The 17,973-nt window shown below is 60.8% G+C and overlaps 4 protein-coding genes across 10 annotated transcripts; 3 read left to right on the top strand and 1 right to left on the bottom strand.

Moving 5' to 3' along the window:
* Window positions 1-474: 474 nt before the first annotated feature.
* Window positions 475-1,869, top strand: LOC308337504 (melanoma-associated antigen 8-like; the record flags this gene model as incomplete). Its single annotated transcript, XM_080795589.1, has 1 exon — window positions 475-1,869. A coding segment is annotated over one exon (834 nt), but the record flags the coding sequence as incomplete, so codon positions are not given.
* Window positions 1,870-5,834: 3,965 nt separating this feature from the next.
* Window positions 5,835-17,733, bottom strand: LOC308337170 (protein EOLA1). 7 transcript variants are annotated; one of them, XM_080795251.1, is made up of 6 exons: window positions 17,471-17,718; window positions 16,423-16,486; window positions 14,125-14,267; window positions 13,726-14,007; window positions 12,685-12,863; window positions 10,294-10,821 (listed from the first exon to the last, which is right to left on the bottom strand). In XM_080795251.1, exons 4-6 carry the CDS (start codon window positions 13,976-13,978, stop codon window positions 10,771-10,773), a joined length of 483 nt encoding a protein of 160 aa, XP_080651377.1. In that variant the 5' UTR covers window positions 13,979-14,007; window positions 14,125-14,267; window positions 16,423-16,486; window positions 17,471-17,718; the 3' UTR covers window positions 10,294-10,770. The 7 variants fall into 7 exon arrangements, with proteins under 7 accessions (XP_080651380.1, XP_080651377.1, XP_080651378.1 ...); XM_080795250.1 differs by lacking the exon at window positions 10,294-10,821 and adding an exon at window positions 11,418-12,292 and having other exon boundaries at window positions 17,471-17,733; XM_080795256.1 differs by lacking the exon at window positions 10,294-10,821 and adding an exon at window positions 12,050-12,296.
* Window positions 9,736-10,233, top strand: LOC308336989 (heat shock transcription factor, X-linked member 3-like; the record flags this gene model as incomplete). Its single annotated transcript, XM_080794906.1, has 1 exon — window positions 9,736-10,233. One exon carries the CDS (start codon window positions 9,736-9,738, stop codon window positions 10,231-10,233), a length of 498 nt encoding a protein of 165 aa, XP_080651032.1.
* LOC308336988 (heat shock transcription factor, X-linked member 3-like) lies at window positions 10,876-11,370 on the top strand (the record flags this gene model as incomplete). The annotated part of the gene is made up of 1 exon (XM_080794905.1): window positions 10,876-11,370. A coding segment is annotated over one exon (495 nt), but the record flags the coding sequence as incomplete, so codon positions are not given.
* Window positions 17,734-17,973: the final 240 nt, after the last annotated feature.

The raw sequence follows: 17,973 nt of genomic DNA, 5'->3' as shown, positions 1-17,973 counted from the left end.
AGGAGACCCTGGACTTCCCTCCTTCAGTTTTGAAGGGGACAGGCTGTCCCGGAGGAGAGACCCGCGCAAGGCCCGAGAGGGCCAGTACGGAGAAGACCCGGAGTCCCCTTTGTCAAGGCGGCCGAGGGCACCTCCCTCAGCTGAGGCCCTTCCCACCCCCTCTCTCTCCCAGGCCCTTGGGTCGCTCCGGGCCCTCCTGCCCACACCGGGGGCTGCTGCCAGACACAAGTCATCATGCCTGTGGGCGGGCGGAATGAGCTCCAGAAATTGGAGGAGGCTCCTCAGGACCCCAGAGAGGCCCAGCGTCTGGGAGATGCGCAGCTGTATGAGGCTTCAGGGTTCTCGGAGGCCCTGTCTCTCTCCTCCTCCCCCTCCTCCACCTCCTCCTCCTCCTCCTCCTCCAGTTTCTCCTCTTTCTTCTCCTCTTATTCCTCCCACTTATCCTCCTCTTCCTCCTCCTCTTCCTCCTCTTACTTTGTCCTGTTCCCTAATACCCCGGAGGAGGAGTCCGATGCTGGAGGCCCGAGTCCTCCCCAGAGCCCCCAGGGGGCCTTCCCCGCCCCCAGTGCCATGGCAGCCTCTCCCTGGAGCCTGTCTGAAGATAGCTCCAGCTCCGCGATGGAGGAGGGGTCTGGCACGGCGGGGGAGCCAGGGGTGGCCGAGCCCGTGCACCACGCTGCACTGCACGTGAGGGCGGTCAGCCTGGTGGGGTTCCTGCTCCAAAAGTTTCGCACCAAGCAGCCGATCAGCCAGGCGGAGATGCTGGAGGTCGTCGGCGAGGATGAGCAGGACGCCTTCCCCGGGATCCTGTGCCAGGCGTCCGAGTGCATGCGGCTGGTGTTCGGCGTGGAGGTGAAGGAAGTGGACCCCAACGAGCACTCCTACGTCCTGGTCGCCGTCCTGGGCCTCACCTGCGATGCGATGCTGAGCGGTGAGCAGGGCCCGCCCAGGACCGGCCTCCTGGTGGTGCTCCTGGGGGTGATCCTCCTGGAGGGCGACCGTGCCCCCGAGGAGGTGGTGTGGGAAGCGCTGGGGGTCATGGGGGTGTATGCCGGCGAGGAGCACCTCATCTATGGGGAGCCCCGGGAGCTCCTGACCAAAGTCTGGGTGCAGGAAGGGTACCTGGAGTACCGGCAGGTGGCCGGCAGTGACCCTGCCCACTACGAGTTCCTGTGGGGTCCCCGAGCCCACGCGGAAACCAGCAGGTTGCAAGTGCTGGAGAATTTGCTGCGAGTCCTTCCCGGGCTGCCGGATTTCTCCCTGGCCCCCTCTGAAGAGGCTGTGAGCGATGAGGAAGAGGGGGCCTGAGCCCCAGGGACGGCCGTGGTACGGTCCTGGCTCTGGCGGGGTCGGCCGCTTGTCCTGCGGGGTGCTGGGCATGAAGTGAGGCTGTTTCTTGGTTCTTCCCTGTTCGAGAGTGTGTGTGTGTGTGTGTGCGTGTGTGTGTGCTGGCCGGCGGTTGTAGAGAGCTCTGGCCTTCTAAGCAGTGCCGGGCCAGGGAGGTTTGGGGGAAAACGCAGGACGAAGGGCCTCCTTTGGGGGTGCAGGGGGGCGGTTCCTAGCGATGCCTCCCACGTGCAGAGCTTGGTGTCCCTGGCGAAGCTCTCCAGTGGGGTTCCTTGTTATAGGAGGTTTCATCTGCTTCAGCGGCTGAGTGTGTGAGTGACATCCCCCCACAGCGTTTGTCCTTACCCAGTTCAAGAGTTATGAGTTTTGTCATTTCCTGGAAACCGGCGGACCCGCTGTGTCCTTGTTTGGGCTCCAGTTCAAAATCACAGCACATTTGGAGGGATGGATTGAAAAGTCGAAAGAAACGAGGAGGGAAGTGATGGGGTCAGGAAATGGAGAAATAAAAAGAAAGTTTGTTTGTTCTTGCTTCTGATGCCTTTCTGTCTGTCACGGTGTAAATGCCAGAGGCACACACGAGGGGCCTCCTGCCCTGGCTTGGTTCTTCCAGAAAGGAGGAGAAATGTCCTCTCAGCACAGAGGGAGCCCTGCTGGCTGGCTCCTTGATTGCCAGACACGCGCTGAGCTCTGCTTTCTGGAAGGCCCTGCGGATGAGCAGGGAGGACACTAGGAGAAGCAGGACACGTCGCAGCCACAGGAGTCTGTGTCGAGCAGCCCCAGTCCTAGTGGGAAGCTGGGGAGGGGTGCCCTGAGAGCTGCAGAAGAAGTGGAAAAAGGAAGGCGGGGTGCAGCTCTCGCGGCCAGCACCGCAGTAGAAATGCCATGAGCCCAGGTGGCTGGGGCGTCTGGTCCCCATGATTACTTCTGGTCCCAGGTGACCGCCAGTTAGCTGTGCTGTGACCGTGGTCCTGCATGGAGAAGGGGTGCCTTCGGTGTGGGGGCAAGTCTGGAATGGAGAATTGCTCTGAGAATACACACCGGATCCTGGAGAAGCCCGAGCACTCTCTTGTGACAGGAAGGAAGGGTGTTTGCTGCCTTCCACCTGCATCAGAAATTCTGAGCACAAGAAAGAGTTTTGTGGCCTTTCCGACAGTGGGTCTGTGGAGAAATCGGAACCCTTGTACGTTCTTGTGGGAATGGAACCTGGTCACAGCTGCTGTGGGAAAGCATGGGACAGGGCGACAAAAAAAGCACAAATGGACGTTTCTGTATGGGCCAGCAATCCCAATCCTGAGTGTACAGTCAAGGACTTGAAAGCTGGGTCTCAAAACTCCTTTGTGGGCCCATGGTCACAGCAGCAGGATTCGGAGAGTGTGGAATGTAGGTGTGATCTCGTGATTCCTAAGGAAGATATAGGGGGGGTCATTCAATGACCAAAATACATATCTCATTTCTACTGGGTCTTGGTCCCGAGCCCTGACTCTGAGTTCCCCAAACCCTCGTAATCCCAAAGCGTGGGGAGTGAGGAAGGTGACTTTTGTTATGTCCAGAGGTGACTCTGGACAACACCTACGTGGGGGGCCTGGTTGCCAGGAGAACGGGCCAGGTGACCGGAGGGTGGGAGCTTTCGGTCCCCCGACCCCCTGACCGCAGGGGAGGGCAGAGGGGGCTGGAGATTGAGTGACGGAGCCTCCATGAAACCCCAGAGGGACAGGCTCGAGAGCTTTCAGGTGGGGACATGGAGATGCTGGGGGAGGGGCGCACCCAGAGGGACGGACACTGTGCGCGCAGCCCTGCCCACCGCCTGCGGCCTCCGCGGCGCTCGGGTCTGGTGTTCCTGAGCTGCAGCCTTGTACGGTCAGCCGGGGGTCCAGTGAGGGGCTTGTGTGCCTGAGCTCCTGGAGCTGCTCCAGCCCATGCGGGGAGGTGGAGGACGGGCTCCGGGAGCCTGTGCCTCGGAGCCCCTTGGTTACACGCACCCAGAGCAACCTGGGGCTTGGGACCGGTAGGAGAGGGGCTGGGCCCCCTGGTGGGCCGGAGCCTTGACCCCGTGGGCTGTGCCGCGGTCTCCGGGTGGAGAATGGCAGGGGTGAGGTGACTTGTGGCTGTGCTGCTGGAGGTTCTCCCCCCCGCCCCCCGGCCCTGTCACACACACCGCTGTCTGGCCGCTCCCAGGCTTGGCAGTCGGTTTGGATTGCCCGCCCTGTGGCAGCTCCGGGGGCAGCACGGGAGCGTCTCTCGGGAGAGGACAAGGCTTCCAGGAGCACTTCTGGAACCCCAGGATCACAGAGCCCTACCCCGCCCCACGTGTCCTGGGTGTGGGGCTGCCTTTCCTCCAGATATACAAATCAGTGTGTCGTTCAGTGATCAAACTGCGTTGTTTCCCTCACCCCCTCTTCTCTCCCAGGCCCTTTTGTCTGGAGGCTCCTATGTGGCGGGCACGAAAGCATTTTCACAGACCAGCATCGTCCTAGAAGGGAACCAGAAAGACTCGTCACTGTCCAGGGGTGGTGGGGATGACGTCCTGAATTTCCAACATGTTTGTGATGGGTGCACATCGCCTCTCCCGTGAGGGGGAGAGGAAAGGGCAGAGGCTTCCCGGGAAGGCCGGCCGAACACCCTCACGGCCTGGTGGGTGCGGCAGGGCAAGCGGGAGGGGCACAGGCAAGCAGCGTTTGTCGCGGACTGCAACCAGCCAGGCTAGGCCTGCCGATGAGGCCAAGGCAGAGGGGGCTGTGTTGGATCAGTACGGGGCGTGTGGAGGCCTCAGAGTCCCGGTGATGGGACCCTCCCGTGGGCGCCCCGAGTTAGGAGGGCACTCGCTGGTCTGTGTCCGAGATGCCACGCCCACAGGCGGCAATGACTCAGTTGCCAGAGAGAACCGGCCCTCTATCCTGAACCTCTGGGAGGGACCCTCACGGTCTGCGACCGCACCCAAGATATTTGGACAGATCTGGGCCTCGCAGAGGGCTGTCCCACATCTGCAAGGATCCCAGAGCTCAAGATCTGGCCCTGGCGCTTAGCTTGCTGTCCGCTCAGCACAGCCGATGCTGAGGCTGCACAGGCCCGCCCCCAGTGCACGCGTCCAGGTTCGGCTCGGCGTTCCAGCCTGCCCACAAGGCTTTGTGAGTCCGGGGTCTGACAGAGTCAGTGGCTTTCCTGCGCCAAGTCAAGGCACGGCTCGAGCAGAGGCCTTTTTTGCTTCTCCATCCTTAGAGACCCCCTAGCCGACAGCTAGAAACCCTGCACCTCATCCGCGATCCACAGCAGCCACTAAGGTTCAGACCTGTGATCTCCCAGGAGCTCAGGAGCAAACTGCAGGGGCCTCCAGGGACAGGGCCTGACCCAGGAAGAGGACAAGGCCAGGAGAGGCAGCAGCACACAGCGGGCTGTCCTGGGTGGCGTGGGCACGGAGTCGTATTACAGGGGAGCCCCTCACAGCGTGAGACTGCCCAGGCCCTTATGGTCAGGGGGGCACGATGCAGGGTCGAGTGCTACCTGCTCGGCGAGTCCCCCCTCCCCCAAATACATCTGTGGAAATCCTGAGCACCAAAGATGATGGCTTTGGAGGTGGGGCCTGGGGGAGGTGTTTAGGTCCTGAAGGTGGAAGCCTCGTGGATGGGAGTAGCACCTGGTCAGAGAAGCCCCAGAAGGTTCCCCAGCCCCTTCCACCACGATAGGATGCGGCGAGAAGGTGGGCGCTGCGAACCAGGAGGAGGGGTCTCACTCCTCCTTGCTGGCCCCTCGTTGGCACCTTGCACTTCCAGCCTCCAGCGCCGGGAGAGAGAGCGATGTCCCGCATTCCTGGGCCACTCTGGCCACGGCGTTTTGCCGCCGTGGCCCCACGGGTTAATGGGCAAAGGCCAGGGAAGGGACTGCTTGGGCAGGGGGCTCAGCTCAGCAGCTCGGGGACTGGCTTGGGGTGTGAGAACCACAAAGCTCTATCTCCTGTATTCTTAGCAGACGGGGTGAGGTTTGCCGGGGTGTGGCCGACAGGCTGGCTCCAAATGGCCACCCGCTCCTCTGAGCTACCATTGGCAGCTTGGAAGAGCTGCCAATGTGAAAGAAAATCGGAGCTCGGTGCTGGGGGCTGTTTGAGCCGACGGGGGCAGTCCGCTCTGGTGAAATCCACCGCCTAGGGGCCCGTGCACACAGGACCTGTTTGGCTCACTTGGGGAACACAGCCTGAACCCTGCTTTTCCAGTCTCTAGAAGTCTCTCTCTGCAGGCTGCCTCTCCCTCCCCCACGGGCTTCCCTGTCCAGAGGCTCCAGTAGGCAGGAAGCACCGGGAGATGGGTTCTGTTTCCAGCCATCAGAGTTCACAGCGGAGAGAGACCCGTGGAGTGACTTTAACACCACGAGTCCCAGTGGGAGAAGGTCCCTGAGGGAGATGTGTCTGATACTGCAGAAAAGGAAGCCAGTGGAAATCGGGAGAGTCCGGGCCCCCGTGTACAGCAAGGGAGGGAGGACGGCTGGGAACCGAGCTTGGGCATGGGTCCTTTATTTATTTTTTTTTAAAGATTTTCTTAATTTATTTGACACAGAGAGAGATCACAAGCAGGCAGAGAGGCAGGCAGAGAGAGAGGGAGGCTGGTAAGCAGACTCCCTGCTGAGCAGAGAGCCCGATGCGGGGCTCCATCCCAGGACCCTGAGGTCATGACCTGAGCCAAAGGCAGAGGCTTTAACCCACTGAGCCACCCAGGTGCCCCAACATGTGGGTTTTTAAAAAGGCACGCTTTTTACCATGGCCCTGTGGATATGCTTCCCAGTGTCCCCTGAGCCTTGGACACGGACAGAAATGTGACAGTACCAGACCAGACAGCCTCCTTTGCTGCTTGTCCTCACAGGGGACCGGTGGCTTCCTGGCTTCAGGGCAGACAGAAGGGCCCGGCTCCACTTCCTCGGGTGAAACCTGGGCTCGACTCCACCTTCTATGGCCTCGGCTGGGCCTTTCCCGACACCTGCCCGAGGGACTGTGGTCCAGGGTAAATGGCCCAGACACCAGGGAGTGCTGGGCACGGCCACTGTGAGGCAGGTGTCTCCCCCGAGGGCTCCTACTGCCCTCTTACAGCGCACAGCTTTTTTTTCCAGCTGCTGCTGCGGGGGGCACAGAACTTTCGGGAACCGGGTTCACATGGTGGTCACTGCTGTCTTCCAGGCCCTCCTTCCTTGTCCGGATGGGGAGACAGGAGCTCCTCGACTGGGATTGTGTGTGGGAGCTGGGCTGGACATGGGAGTCCCAAGAGGGGGGCCCTGAGGGGGCTCAGGCCCCGGAGGAAGGCCTTCTGGAGGCAGCAGCCCTGCAGCAAGAACAAAGGAGGGGCCGGCACGGGGTCCGCCCCTGACAGGAGCGCTGGCTGTGTCGGAGGACAGTGCTGGCAGGCGGGGGTGGCTGGGGACTGGTACCCCGCACAGCATGAGTGAAGGCTTCTGGGCTGGCAGGCACGGGCCCGGGGAGGGTGAGAGCAGTGGCCAGGCGGGCTGGGGAAGGCCGGCCTGGGATGCATGTCCCAGATGCACGCAGCAGATGCATTCTTTCTGAGCCCTGGCCGAGACAGTCCCGTCAGGGGGAGCTGACCCACCTGCAGGGGAAGGGTGGCCCCCGCGGGAACGGAGACCAGGAACGGGGCAGCTGCCGGGATCCGGGGAGTGACGGTGGGCGTCAGGGCGGGCCCGAAGGTGGGGGCGGCAGGCAAGGGCATGGAGCCAGGCTTGCTTGGCGGAGCCTCCGGGCCTGGAGCCCCATAGGCCAGCACTCGGCACTTTCTCGAGGGCCACGGGGCTGTGCAGAAGCTGTGGCGAGCAAGACTGACCTCACTTTCCCTTCGGGGTGGCTGTCCTCGCAGCCCACTTGGCTGTGCTCTGCCGGAGTGGCCCCTATCTGGTGGCCACACGTCCCGCTCGTCTCTGGAGCCTTTGGAGCACCGATAAGCAGACATTTCTCTCCAAGGGTCTAGCGTAGGAGCTGTCTAAGAAAGACTGTCTGAGTGGTGGCCACGGGCCCTAGGGTTGAAATGTTGGGGTGGAGAAGGCTAGCTGAGGGAGGTGAGATTTCCATCATGCTCTTCAACCAGACTGAAGACGCTAGTGTGTCTACTTCATCTTCAGCGGGGAGATGAGCCTGCTGTTCTAGATGCTTCGCCCCAGTGGAGATTTGGGGACCTGAAACAAAGAATGTTAGGCAACAGCCTTACAGAAGACTTAGGACCCGAGAGGGCCTACATAAAATAAAATCAAATCAGATCAAATCAAGTCACTGCCTGATCTCCGTGGAGCGCCAGACCGTGGGATCCGAGTGGTCATCTCTCCCATTTCCCCCGACCAGATGGTCCAGGCCCTCTTGAGGACTCAGCAGGGCCCAGGGGCTCACAAAGGCCACAGCAAAATATCTTCATTCTTTAAAGAGCTCCTTGAAGAGCAAATTGCTAGGTTTGCAACTGAAGGAAGCTGGGCTGTTTAATCAGAGACTCTAGGAGCCCCCTTTTGAGAAGCCATCAAGGGCTATTAAATGGTGGCCCTTTTTAAGCCCCCATTCAAATCCTTAGCCTCTTGTGACAGGCCCCTACAGCACACACTGACCTCTGGAATGAACACTTGGTGAACGGTCAGGCAGCACAAGGACCACGAGCCAGCCCAATTCTAGACCTGGGGGCTACGTTGGAAGTTCCAGTCCTTGGACTGAAAGTCCCCTGGGGAGAGCCTGTCTCAAACCCTCTTGGTAGAGCTCCTCATTTAGACACAAAGGATTGACCCTCAGAGAACTCGGATGACCCTCCTCGGAGGCAGAGGAGGAGGAGGTAGGAGGAGTTAGGACCCCCACACGTGGGGCCTTTCACGGCCCCGGAGTGAAGATTCAGAACAGAGTTGTCCCGGGGCTAGAGAACCCATATGCCCCAAGCTACCGTCCCACCCTCTCATCTGCGGTGAAGAGGACTTTTCATTTAGGTTTTGCCCCACCCCACCCCCAGACTCTCCTCTATTTTCAGGTACTGTGTATTGGCTCCCTCTGGTCACGTCTAGCTAAACAAGTCCAAATTTTCCTTGGGAGGGAGTCTGTATAGAGCAGGCCCTTTGAAAAGTAACCCCAGAGCCAACACCATCACTCAGTGGATCGGTCATCCAGGTAATGATGAGGTAGGAGAGGAGCACCGGAGTCGGGTGGGGGTGGGCTCGGGGCAAGGGGAGCAGGGCTGGCATGGGAGTGGGCCCGTGAAATGCTTTGTTTCAACTGAACAGAATATATGCTGAACCCCAAAGTCAAGTCATTAAAAGGGGAAGTGCCAAAGGAGATCTAGCTGGGAAGCGGGAGGCCAGAAATCTGGGAGAGCTGGAGCCACAGCACTCTGCTGGGGAAAAGAGATCGGGCGTTCGAGGCAGCCTCGAGGGAGGCTGCGTCCACCTGTCTGCGCTAGGAGCTTTGCCAAGGGCGAACACAAGTGTCCCCAACGCGGGAGAGTTTCTACAGGGAACACATGGGAACTAGGGACAATGCCATCGTGATCTGGAGAGGAACGAGCTCTGGGGACAAGCAGAGCTCAACAGGAGACCCTCAAGCAGGGCGGAGGAGGCGGCGGCTGTTCACAGACGGCGCTGGCACCGTGGGTAACAGTGTGTCTGAGGCGCCGTGGGTGACGCCGAGCTTGAGGAACAAGAGCGACGCGCTCACCCTGCCGAGCTCAGCCCTACTCGGGGAACACTGGATCCGGGGGCGAGAAAAAAGGACTCTCTGTTCAGGCCCATCTGAGCAGGACCAACTAACCAACAGAAGCAGGTGGAAGAGACCAAAGCAGGAAGTGGGGGGGGGCGGGCAGAAGAGGGGGGCTACCAACTGAGACCAGGCCAACTAGACCGCTAGGGACTGCCGTCTTCTGAGAGATACAGTCCCCCAAGGGCCCATCTGACCGGGACGGATTTGGTGGTAGTCAAGCCAGGACTAACCAGGGCCTGGCCCTTGAGCTAAGCCGGGAGGCCAACAACAGGTCTCCCCCGCCCTCAGGGAGTGGGAGTGGACCTAGAATCATGGCTTCTCTACCCATCCAGCGCCCGGCCCTGGGAAACAGTGTGCCTGGCTGTAGCCAGGAGGCTTTCTGGAGAACGCAAACCATGCTTCTGTATACTCGTAGAAAAGAGAGAAGCTGGGGGCCTGTACCCATCCCTCCCCCACACTTGGCCAGGGTTCCCTCTCCAGACCAGCTCAGAGCCACCTTTGTGACATCACGTGACAGATAAGGAGGGCGATGACCCGGGCACCCGGTTGCCCCACTACGAAATTCTAGAATTTCGCGAACAGTATATATTGGGCATCTTGTCTTGGCTGGAGGCATTTCTGACTCGAGAGTCTAGCAAGATGGCCTCGGGGTGAAAATGCTCTTGATCTAGACTAGCTCCATGGCTAGTCAGAGTCCCGACGACATATACGAAGTCATGCCGGCTCCTCCTGGTGATGGGGAGTCGGCAGGAGAGGTCCCATCCAGTTCCTCCCTGCACCTCAATTTGGATTCCAGGGAGAATTTGGAGAGGCATGAGGACCCAGCCGTGAGCCGAGATCCAGGCCCCCACGACAACCCACAGCCGCCGGCCCCAAACCACGGAGCCTACGACGTGGGAGAAAACATTTTCGGGCTCTCCTTCCCGAGAAGGCTCTGGAGGATCTTGGAGGACAACGCCTTCACGTCCGTGTGCTGGAATGACGACGGCGACACAGTGATCATTGATGAAGACCTTTTCCAGAGGGAGATTCTCCACCGGAGGGGCCCCGAGAGAATCTTTGAAACTGACAGCTTGAAGGGCTTCATCCGCCTAATGAACCTGTACGGGTTCAGCAAAGTACGCCCCAACAACCCTTCGGTTCACGCCCCAGGGAACAGGAAAATGATGGTAAAGTAGAAAGTTCTTGCGTTTCCCATGTTTTCTGTCCTCCTCACACCTTCCTAGTAGACCCAGATGAACAATCTAATGAAAGGATTTAATTTCTTATTAATATTTCAATTAACATATTTCTCTATGCCTAAACAGAGGCCAGGGAACGTCCCACAGGTATGTGAACACCTTAACCTATGCATTCTGTGTCGTTCACGAGCTCGGGGTCTAGGGCATAGTGAAGCTCGCAGGCAGCCTCTTTTCTCCCTAGTAGAACTAGACCATTAAGACTGCCCTGGGCGGGGGGAGGGCAGGGAGTAGCTGTGGTGGTGGTGGTGGCGGTGGTGGGGACAGTGGTGGTGGGGGGGTAGAGGGGGCGAGAGTGGTGGTGGCAGTGGTGGGGGCGGTGGTGGCAGCGATAGAGGCGGTGGTTGCAGCGATGCTCGCGGTGGTCGGCGTGGGGGCAGTGACGGCAGTAGGGACAGCGGTGGCCGTGGTGGTGGCGATGGCGGGGGCAGCAGGGGACACGGCTCTTTCCTTCCAGAATGTCTAAAATGACGCATCTCATTTCAGCTCTACCGCAACTCCAGCTTTCGGCGAGACAGGCCAGTGCTGCTGGAGAATATTCCGAGAAACGGTTACCTGAGAACTGTCACCGGGTGGCGAGGGAGCGGCGCGACACCGTCAAAGAGAAAGAAGCCTGTAGTACCTACAAGACGGTCCCCACGAATCCATCACAAGGAATCCACCAAGGAGGACAAGGCAGCCCCCAAAGAAGGCCCAAACGTTCCGGGACCCAGTGGCACTGGGTCCTTTACCTTCTCTGGTACCTGGTCCCTGGGCAGCGCGGTGGGATATGCCACGGAGAATCCTGCCTCCGGGGATCAGGGCGGCCCATGTGGGGAGGGTACCTCCAGGAATGACACAGTTGCGCCCCCGGCTACCGCCGGAAGGGAGGGCACGGGGGAGCTGCCCACAGCCCCTGCACTCTACCCAGATTACGGGTCAGTGATGTCGCTGTACAACACCTGCTATTCCATGCTGCTGGCTGCCCTTTCGGTCATGTCCCCCGACGAGGTCCCCAGTGAGAACGAGGAGGAGGAGGGCTCCTCAGATTACAGGTGTGCCCTCTGTGAACATTTCAAGGACAACCCAGGTCCCTAAGCTCACAGGCCACTGGTGACAAGTAAAATTCACTACTGTGTAACTGTAAATCTGTTTTTGGCTTTAATAAAGAAAAGCGAAACTCCCCAGGAGTAAGTAAACAATCAACTGACAACGGCGAGTCTGTGTTCTTTCTAACTTGCGATACTACACACGCCTCATCGGATCACCCCGAGGAGGCTAGGAATCCTGGCCCGGGACAGGTTTTGGCCCCGGTGGGTCCCCTTTTCTCTGAAGCAGCAGCACTTCCACACACTCAGCCCAGGAGCTGGCTACGAGTGCTGAGGAAGGCCCAGGAAGATCTGGTCCAGAGCCTTGCAGGCCAGGCCGGTCAGAGGAGACAGCAGGCCTCGCCCCTGACCTTGGTGGTGTCCCCTTACAGCATTCACGTACTTTGAAACAGGAGGGGCTTTCCTCATGGGTCCCCTCGTGATGCCAGCAAGTTTCTGATCAGCAGCTGAGTGCGAGTGCCAGAGGCCTTCCAAAGAGGCGCACCGCAAAGCTAGGACGTGGGACCCCGTTAGTCTAGCTCAGAAGAGACAGAACTTTCCCGTCAATGGCTGGAGGGGGACAAGGGTGGCCCGGCATCCCCAGAGATAACCACCACTAGAAACTTTGCAAGGAACACAGAAAAAGCAACAACAGAAGGTTCGCCACAAAAGAACCACCACCACTTAATCACTTTCCTATCAGTGCTGTATTTAGGATCCTCTTCTTGCACACGAAGTAGCCGTGCCCTGTGTGTGACACGCATACTTCATGGGCCAAGGGACGCTTTTACAACAGGGCAACAGTCATCTGCGAGGACAGACGGGTGCTCTTTCTCAGTCCGATGTCCTCGTCACCGTGAATGGGGCCGACGTGGCTGGCCATTCCCAGGCCTGCCTTCCACACCAGCCCCTGGATGCTGTTCAAGCACTCTCTGACTTTTCACCAGAAACGAGAAGGGGGGAGACACTAACCAGTTCTCTTAAAACCCATTTCTTTGTACAACCCAAAGCAGCTGAGGTGCAAAGGCCTTTATGGCAGCTTTCCCTTTCTCCTGAAGGTCAGGGTCCTTGAGGCCGTCGAGGAGCCCAGAGGGCAGCTCCCAAGGAAAGTCTGGCCGAGCTGTCCCCGCACGGGAGTGCAGAAATCGGGGTCCACGAACAGCACGCAGCCGCAGCAGCCTCCGCAGCGGGGTCAAGCCAGACCTCGCTGCTGCTGTCCCCGTCTGACGCTCAGCTCGCGGGGCAGGACGCAGCGCTCCTCCCTAAGCTTGCCCACTCCTCAGGCCTCCCGCCCCGAGGGGATCAGGTGCTCTGGGATGTCTACCTGGAAGATGTCCTTTCCGCCTCTCCTGGGGATGGGCTCCAGCAACCACCTGGGGTTCGAAAGCGCGGTGAGGTACTTCTGCTTCAGGCTGGTCAGGACAGCTCGATTTTCCAGTTCCACGACCTCCTCAGAGGCTAAGTCTTCTGGGCACAGCAAAGTTTCCCCAATGTCAACAAGCCCTGTGCGCAAAGAGAAGCTCACGGTGGTTTTTCCTCCCGAAACCGAGGCCCGCCTGGTGCAGAACACGGCTATCGATCGCTCCAAGCACCAGAGACTAAGGGAGTCTCACCGAGGGGACACGGAATATGCTGGGCCCCTCTGACTGAGCATTTGCAACATGGCCAAACTCTGTTCAGGGAATTCTGGGTGAGGCCGAGGGAGGGAGAGAAAGGAAGTGGAGGGCCTTGTCCTCAATGACCACACCCAAATACTGGCCAGGTCCCTGCCCAACTGCTTAGGGCAGCAGGCAGAGATCAGAAGGGCTCCAGACGCCAGGAGCAACAGTCCGTCAGGTCGCCAAGCACTTCGGCAGGTGGCAGGTATAGCAGTGGGACCTGACCCCTCAAGGGAACTTCTCCAGGATGCAGGGACCATGGGGGTGGGGCATCGCCCACAAAGCCAGGCAACAGCCTGAGTCTGGAGGCTACCCCAAACACAGGACCCCAGGTCCTGTGGCCTCTGCCACGTGTACGTGCGTGCACACACAGACACACGCACTCGTGCACAAATACAGGGGTGTACACATACATACCCGCAGGCAAATGCCACGTGGAGTCTGGGAACCTGTCCCTGCCTCCGAGATCAAGAACGGAACTGAGGCCCAGAGTGGATGCAGGCTTCCCCCGAGGTGGTGGGTCCTCGGCGACCCCCAGCCCCCGAGCCCAGGGTCCCCGGCTGCCCCTCTGAAGGGTGCGTTGCTTAGAGAAACCACGGCCCAGGCACCCAGCAGTTCTAAAGAAAACAAGCCACCAAACCCGGAGCCGGACGCTGGGGGACAGCCCTCGGAGGTGTCCCAGCAGCCTCTGGACTACGGTCACTTGCCTGCTATCACACCGCGGCCATACTTCTCCCCTTCCCGAAGCAAGGCCTGAATCTGAGCGGGGCTCAAACCAAGCCTCTCGGCCAGCAGCTTCCTCCACGTGCCGTCTTCCCAGTCCCTGTGGGCAATGTGGATGGCGATGGTACAGTTCCGGTGGCCGCTCAGCAGAGGACGCCAACGCGTCTCCACGGTCTTGACCCCATTTAAGACAAAACCTGCATAAGGCTGCCGGAAGGAGAGGCAGCCGAACTTCATCTCCCTACAGCTCCGGGGCCTCACCTGGCCTGCGGAAACACGGAACCACGAACGTCAAGGAGCATCACGCCCGGCGCTCCCAGCTCACGACCCGCGGGCAAGACCTCTCCCCAGTGTCCCACGGGTCGCCCTGAGACCCCACTGACCTGGTGGGGGAGCAGAGAGCCTTGGCTCCTTCCTTCTACCACTACACGGTCAGCTGACGGGCCCAAAGGAAGGGGCCGGTGCTCAAGACGACCTGTCCATCAGACGGAGTCTCCGGCGAGCTCACGGAGGAGGGTGCAGACAGCTAGAGAAAGGCATGGCCAGGACAGCACGTGGTCAGTGCCGCAACAGAGGCCACTGAGCCCCAGGAGAGCACACATGGGGAGGCCCCTGGGTTTGCCACACCTGTGTAGCCCTCACCACAAGGACAAAGACTCCCCCCAACCCCCCCCCGTCCCCCCAGCCCACACAGGCCTCCGGCTCCTGAGGCCTTCTCTGAATCTCTGCACAGCAGCGGTCCCCAGAACAGCAGTCTACACTCGCAGCCTCTGCCCCTTCGCCGTGCACCACCCCCCACCTTCCAGGAACACACGGGCCACCACAGGCACCAGTGGCCCGCCTCGTGCCTGTTCTGTCCTCATCTAAGTCATGGCCCGACAGCCCTGTGCCCTTAACCACCCCTCCCTCCCTTCTTCTCAGACTGGCACACTGCAGGATCGCCTGCTCCGTCCCCCTTCACACAGGCCACTCCCACTTCGTCTCCACCTTCCAGAGCCAGTAGCCTCGGGTCCCCAAGCACCGCCACCCTCAAATCCACTTCCGTTCCACCTCTGCAAGTGGTTTCGCCATCAATGTGTCGTTCCAGGCCCCGACCCAGCAGCTGCCCGGGCTCCCTTTCCTGCCCCGGGCACTCACATCACACGGGCGCCGCTCCCCCAACCTCCTCAGAGCCTGACCCCTCTCCATCGTCGCCACGGCCACCATCCTAGTCCAAGTCTCCCCAGGTCCCGCTGCCCTCTCGGGCGGTCTCCCGATCATCCTCGGACTCGCCGTGGGCGCGCAGCACGCTAGTGTCTGCACCGTGGACAGAGCGGTTCTGGTACAGGAGTGATCCAGCCTGTCACTCCCCTGCCAGAACCTTCGAGGGGCCGCCTGTCCCATCCAGGACAGATCCACACTTCTCGCCAGGGCCTAAAGGCCCCACGTGATCTTCACCCCAACCCCCGGCTGTCTGCTGCCTTCTCTCCTCTACTCACCACCCTGCAGCCACAAAGGCCTTCCTTCCATCCCTGGAGCAGGCCAAGTTCATCCCTCCCTCAGGGCCTTTATACGTCCTTATGGGTCGCATCACGTCCCCGCCAAATTCGCATGTTGGAAGCCTCAATCTCCAGTCCCTCAGAACGTAACCTTCCATGTAAAGCAAAGGTCTTTAGAGACCCTTTGAGTTCAAACGAGCTCAGCTGGGCAGACCCCCGCCCAGTATGACTGGCGTCCTTATAAAAGGGTGAAGTTCGGGGACAGGCCTGTGAAGAGGCAGGCAGCGATCCACCAGCTAGGGGAGGCCAAAGATGGCCAGGAAAGCACCAGAAGCTGCGGGGGAGGGACGGAACACATCCTCTCCCAGCTCTCAGAAGAGGCGGATAGAGCTGACGCCTAGAGCTCGGACTTCCAGCCCCCAGAAACGGGAGACCATTCCTTTCTGCTCTTTAAGCCACCCGGTCTGTGGGAGTCTGCTCCCACCACCGTGGCAAACTAATTCAGAGGTAGGTGTAAGCTCCGTCCCGGACATCTCCACAGGGCGCACGATGATTTCTCCAGCCGGGGCACGTCCAGCACATTCCTCCATGCCTGGACATCGTCATCTATCATCTTTCTCACTGCCCGTGTGGCTTCCCGTTGCTGGCTGTCCCTCCATCTGCTGACTCTTCCCTTACTGATGGAGACTCCCAGGCTGCTGTGTACTTTCTGCCACTACAGAGGACGTCACAACGGACACTCGCTGGCAGAGGACCTGTTTAGAAGGTGGCCAGGGTCACGGCATGCACACCTGAGATGCCGATATACAGGCCGGCAGACCACCTTCCCCAAAGGCTCCCCTGTGTACGCCCCACCAACCACGGGCAAGGGTTCCACGTCCTCCCTCCTCCACTGTCGGCCCTGAGCATCGTTGCCCCGTTCCAGCTCTGCCAACCCGACGGGTGACCGAGGGTCGCCCTGTTCACTGGGTCCGGATTATTCACGAGGGAGGCTGGATGTCCCCCTGCGGCCTGGCCCTTTCTCTTTCTTCTATGAGGGTCGATAACCGGACTGCAGGTTTGCCTCGTGTCTGCCATTCAGTTTCCTGGCCAACCCTTTTGTCAGCGGGGCCACAAAACCACAAGGAGAATGGAACAGTGTGGACGGAGTCCCTCGAGGGATGGAACTGTAAGGGTGCCCTCCTGCCCCACCCTGCAGAGTACCTGCTTTGTGGTCTGAGCAGGAAACGCTGTTCCACTTCTCTGGGCTTCTTCACCTGCACAAGGACTGGCGTGGGTGGAGGGGAGAAGACAAAGTCATTAGGCAGAAAAGGACAATGTTGGCGAATGCGCCAGAACAGGTTTTCTACTCAGCAGGGCTGGGGGACCACTGGGACTCAGGAGGGCCCCTGGCATGGGAAACACCTCCCTCAAGGTTTGGTTCTGCTCATCACGGCGACGCCCCAGCCAGCGGCAGCAGAGAAGATCCTCTCCTGGAAGCGGATCGTGTCCTTCCAGCCTAGCAGACCCCTTATCCGATAGGAGACAGATGACCCCACCCCTTCACACTGTCTCAGGGGAAGGATCTGGGGACCCTACAATCCCGTTCCCCTCAATAAAATCCTGAGTAGGCCCCAGTGGGAGGAGTGCCACAGGCAACCAGCTTAACACCGCACAGCTGCACAGCCGGGGAACCTCAGGTAGGTCACAGCCCAGGGCCCAAGGGAGGGACACGGCGAGGCAGGGCTGGTGATGGGAGGACCGGCATGCTCCTGCTTCTATGCGCACAGGCCCGTCGCTGGTACGGGCACTTCGAAGGATGGCGGGCTTTGTGACGGTGGCGGGAGGAGGGGACAGGGAAGGGTGGCCTGGGCAGCTCTGTGCATGCTCCCAGACCCGCCCGCCCCGGCCCGGGAAACCCCAGCCCAGAGGTACCGTCCCGAGGAGGGCCGAGCAGGCCTCAGCAGCACCGGCTTCCCGGCTCCCTTGCTGGCGGGCGGGTCCGGGCACGGAGGCGCCGGCACCCTCGGCTGACCCGGCTGCGGCCACTGGGCGGGATCGGCCGCTTCCGAGGGACCCACCGACGCCACCAGCGCCAGGACCACCGCCTCCCACGCGCCGGCGAGGAGACGACGCGGGCCGCGGAGGGAGGACAGAGGGCTCCGCCCGCATCGTGGCTCTCCGGCCATCGCCGCGGCCCCCCTGAGGCCATCGGCGCGGCCCGGCCCCGGGGACCGCTGACAGGCTCGCTCAGGCGCCGGCGGGGCCTCACCTGACAGGCTCGCTCGGGCGCCGGCGGCCCTTCTCTGCGGCGCGTACGCAGGCTCGAACCCACGTACGCACACGGAGGGGCCGAACAGGCCCGTGCGCAAGCGCGAAGGCCCGCAGCCAAGCCGTGACGTACACACGCACTCACGTGCGCACGCACAGAGCCGCGCCAGCCCCGGCCGCCAGGACACGTGTTTGGACTCACGGCGCCGCGACTCGCCCGGGACGCTCCCGCTTGGTGTGGAGGTAGACACCGGCGGCTGGAGCGGAACCGGAAGTGAGACCAGAAACGGGGGCGCGGCGAGAAGGGGCGGGGTGGGCGCGCTGGGGACGGGCCAGTGGGGCGGGGCTACGGGAGGCGGGGCTGGGGAAGGGGTTTGGGCGGGCGGCCTGTGGGAAGGAGCTGGGGCAGGAGCTGTGAGGCAGGCTTCGGGGAGTAGCTGGGGCGCCCCTGCAAGAGGAGTGGGCTCCGGCTGTGAGAAAGAGTTGGGGGGGGAGCTAGGGCAC

Source organism: Martes martes, assembly GCF_963455335.1.
Source record: "Martes martes genome assembly, chromosome: X".
NCBI lineage: Eukaryota > Metazoa > Chordata > Mammalia > Carnivora > Mustelidae > Martes > Martes martes.
Note: the sequence above shows the minus strand (reverse complement) of the source record. Positions and strands in the feature narration are given on the sequence as shown.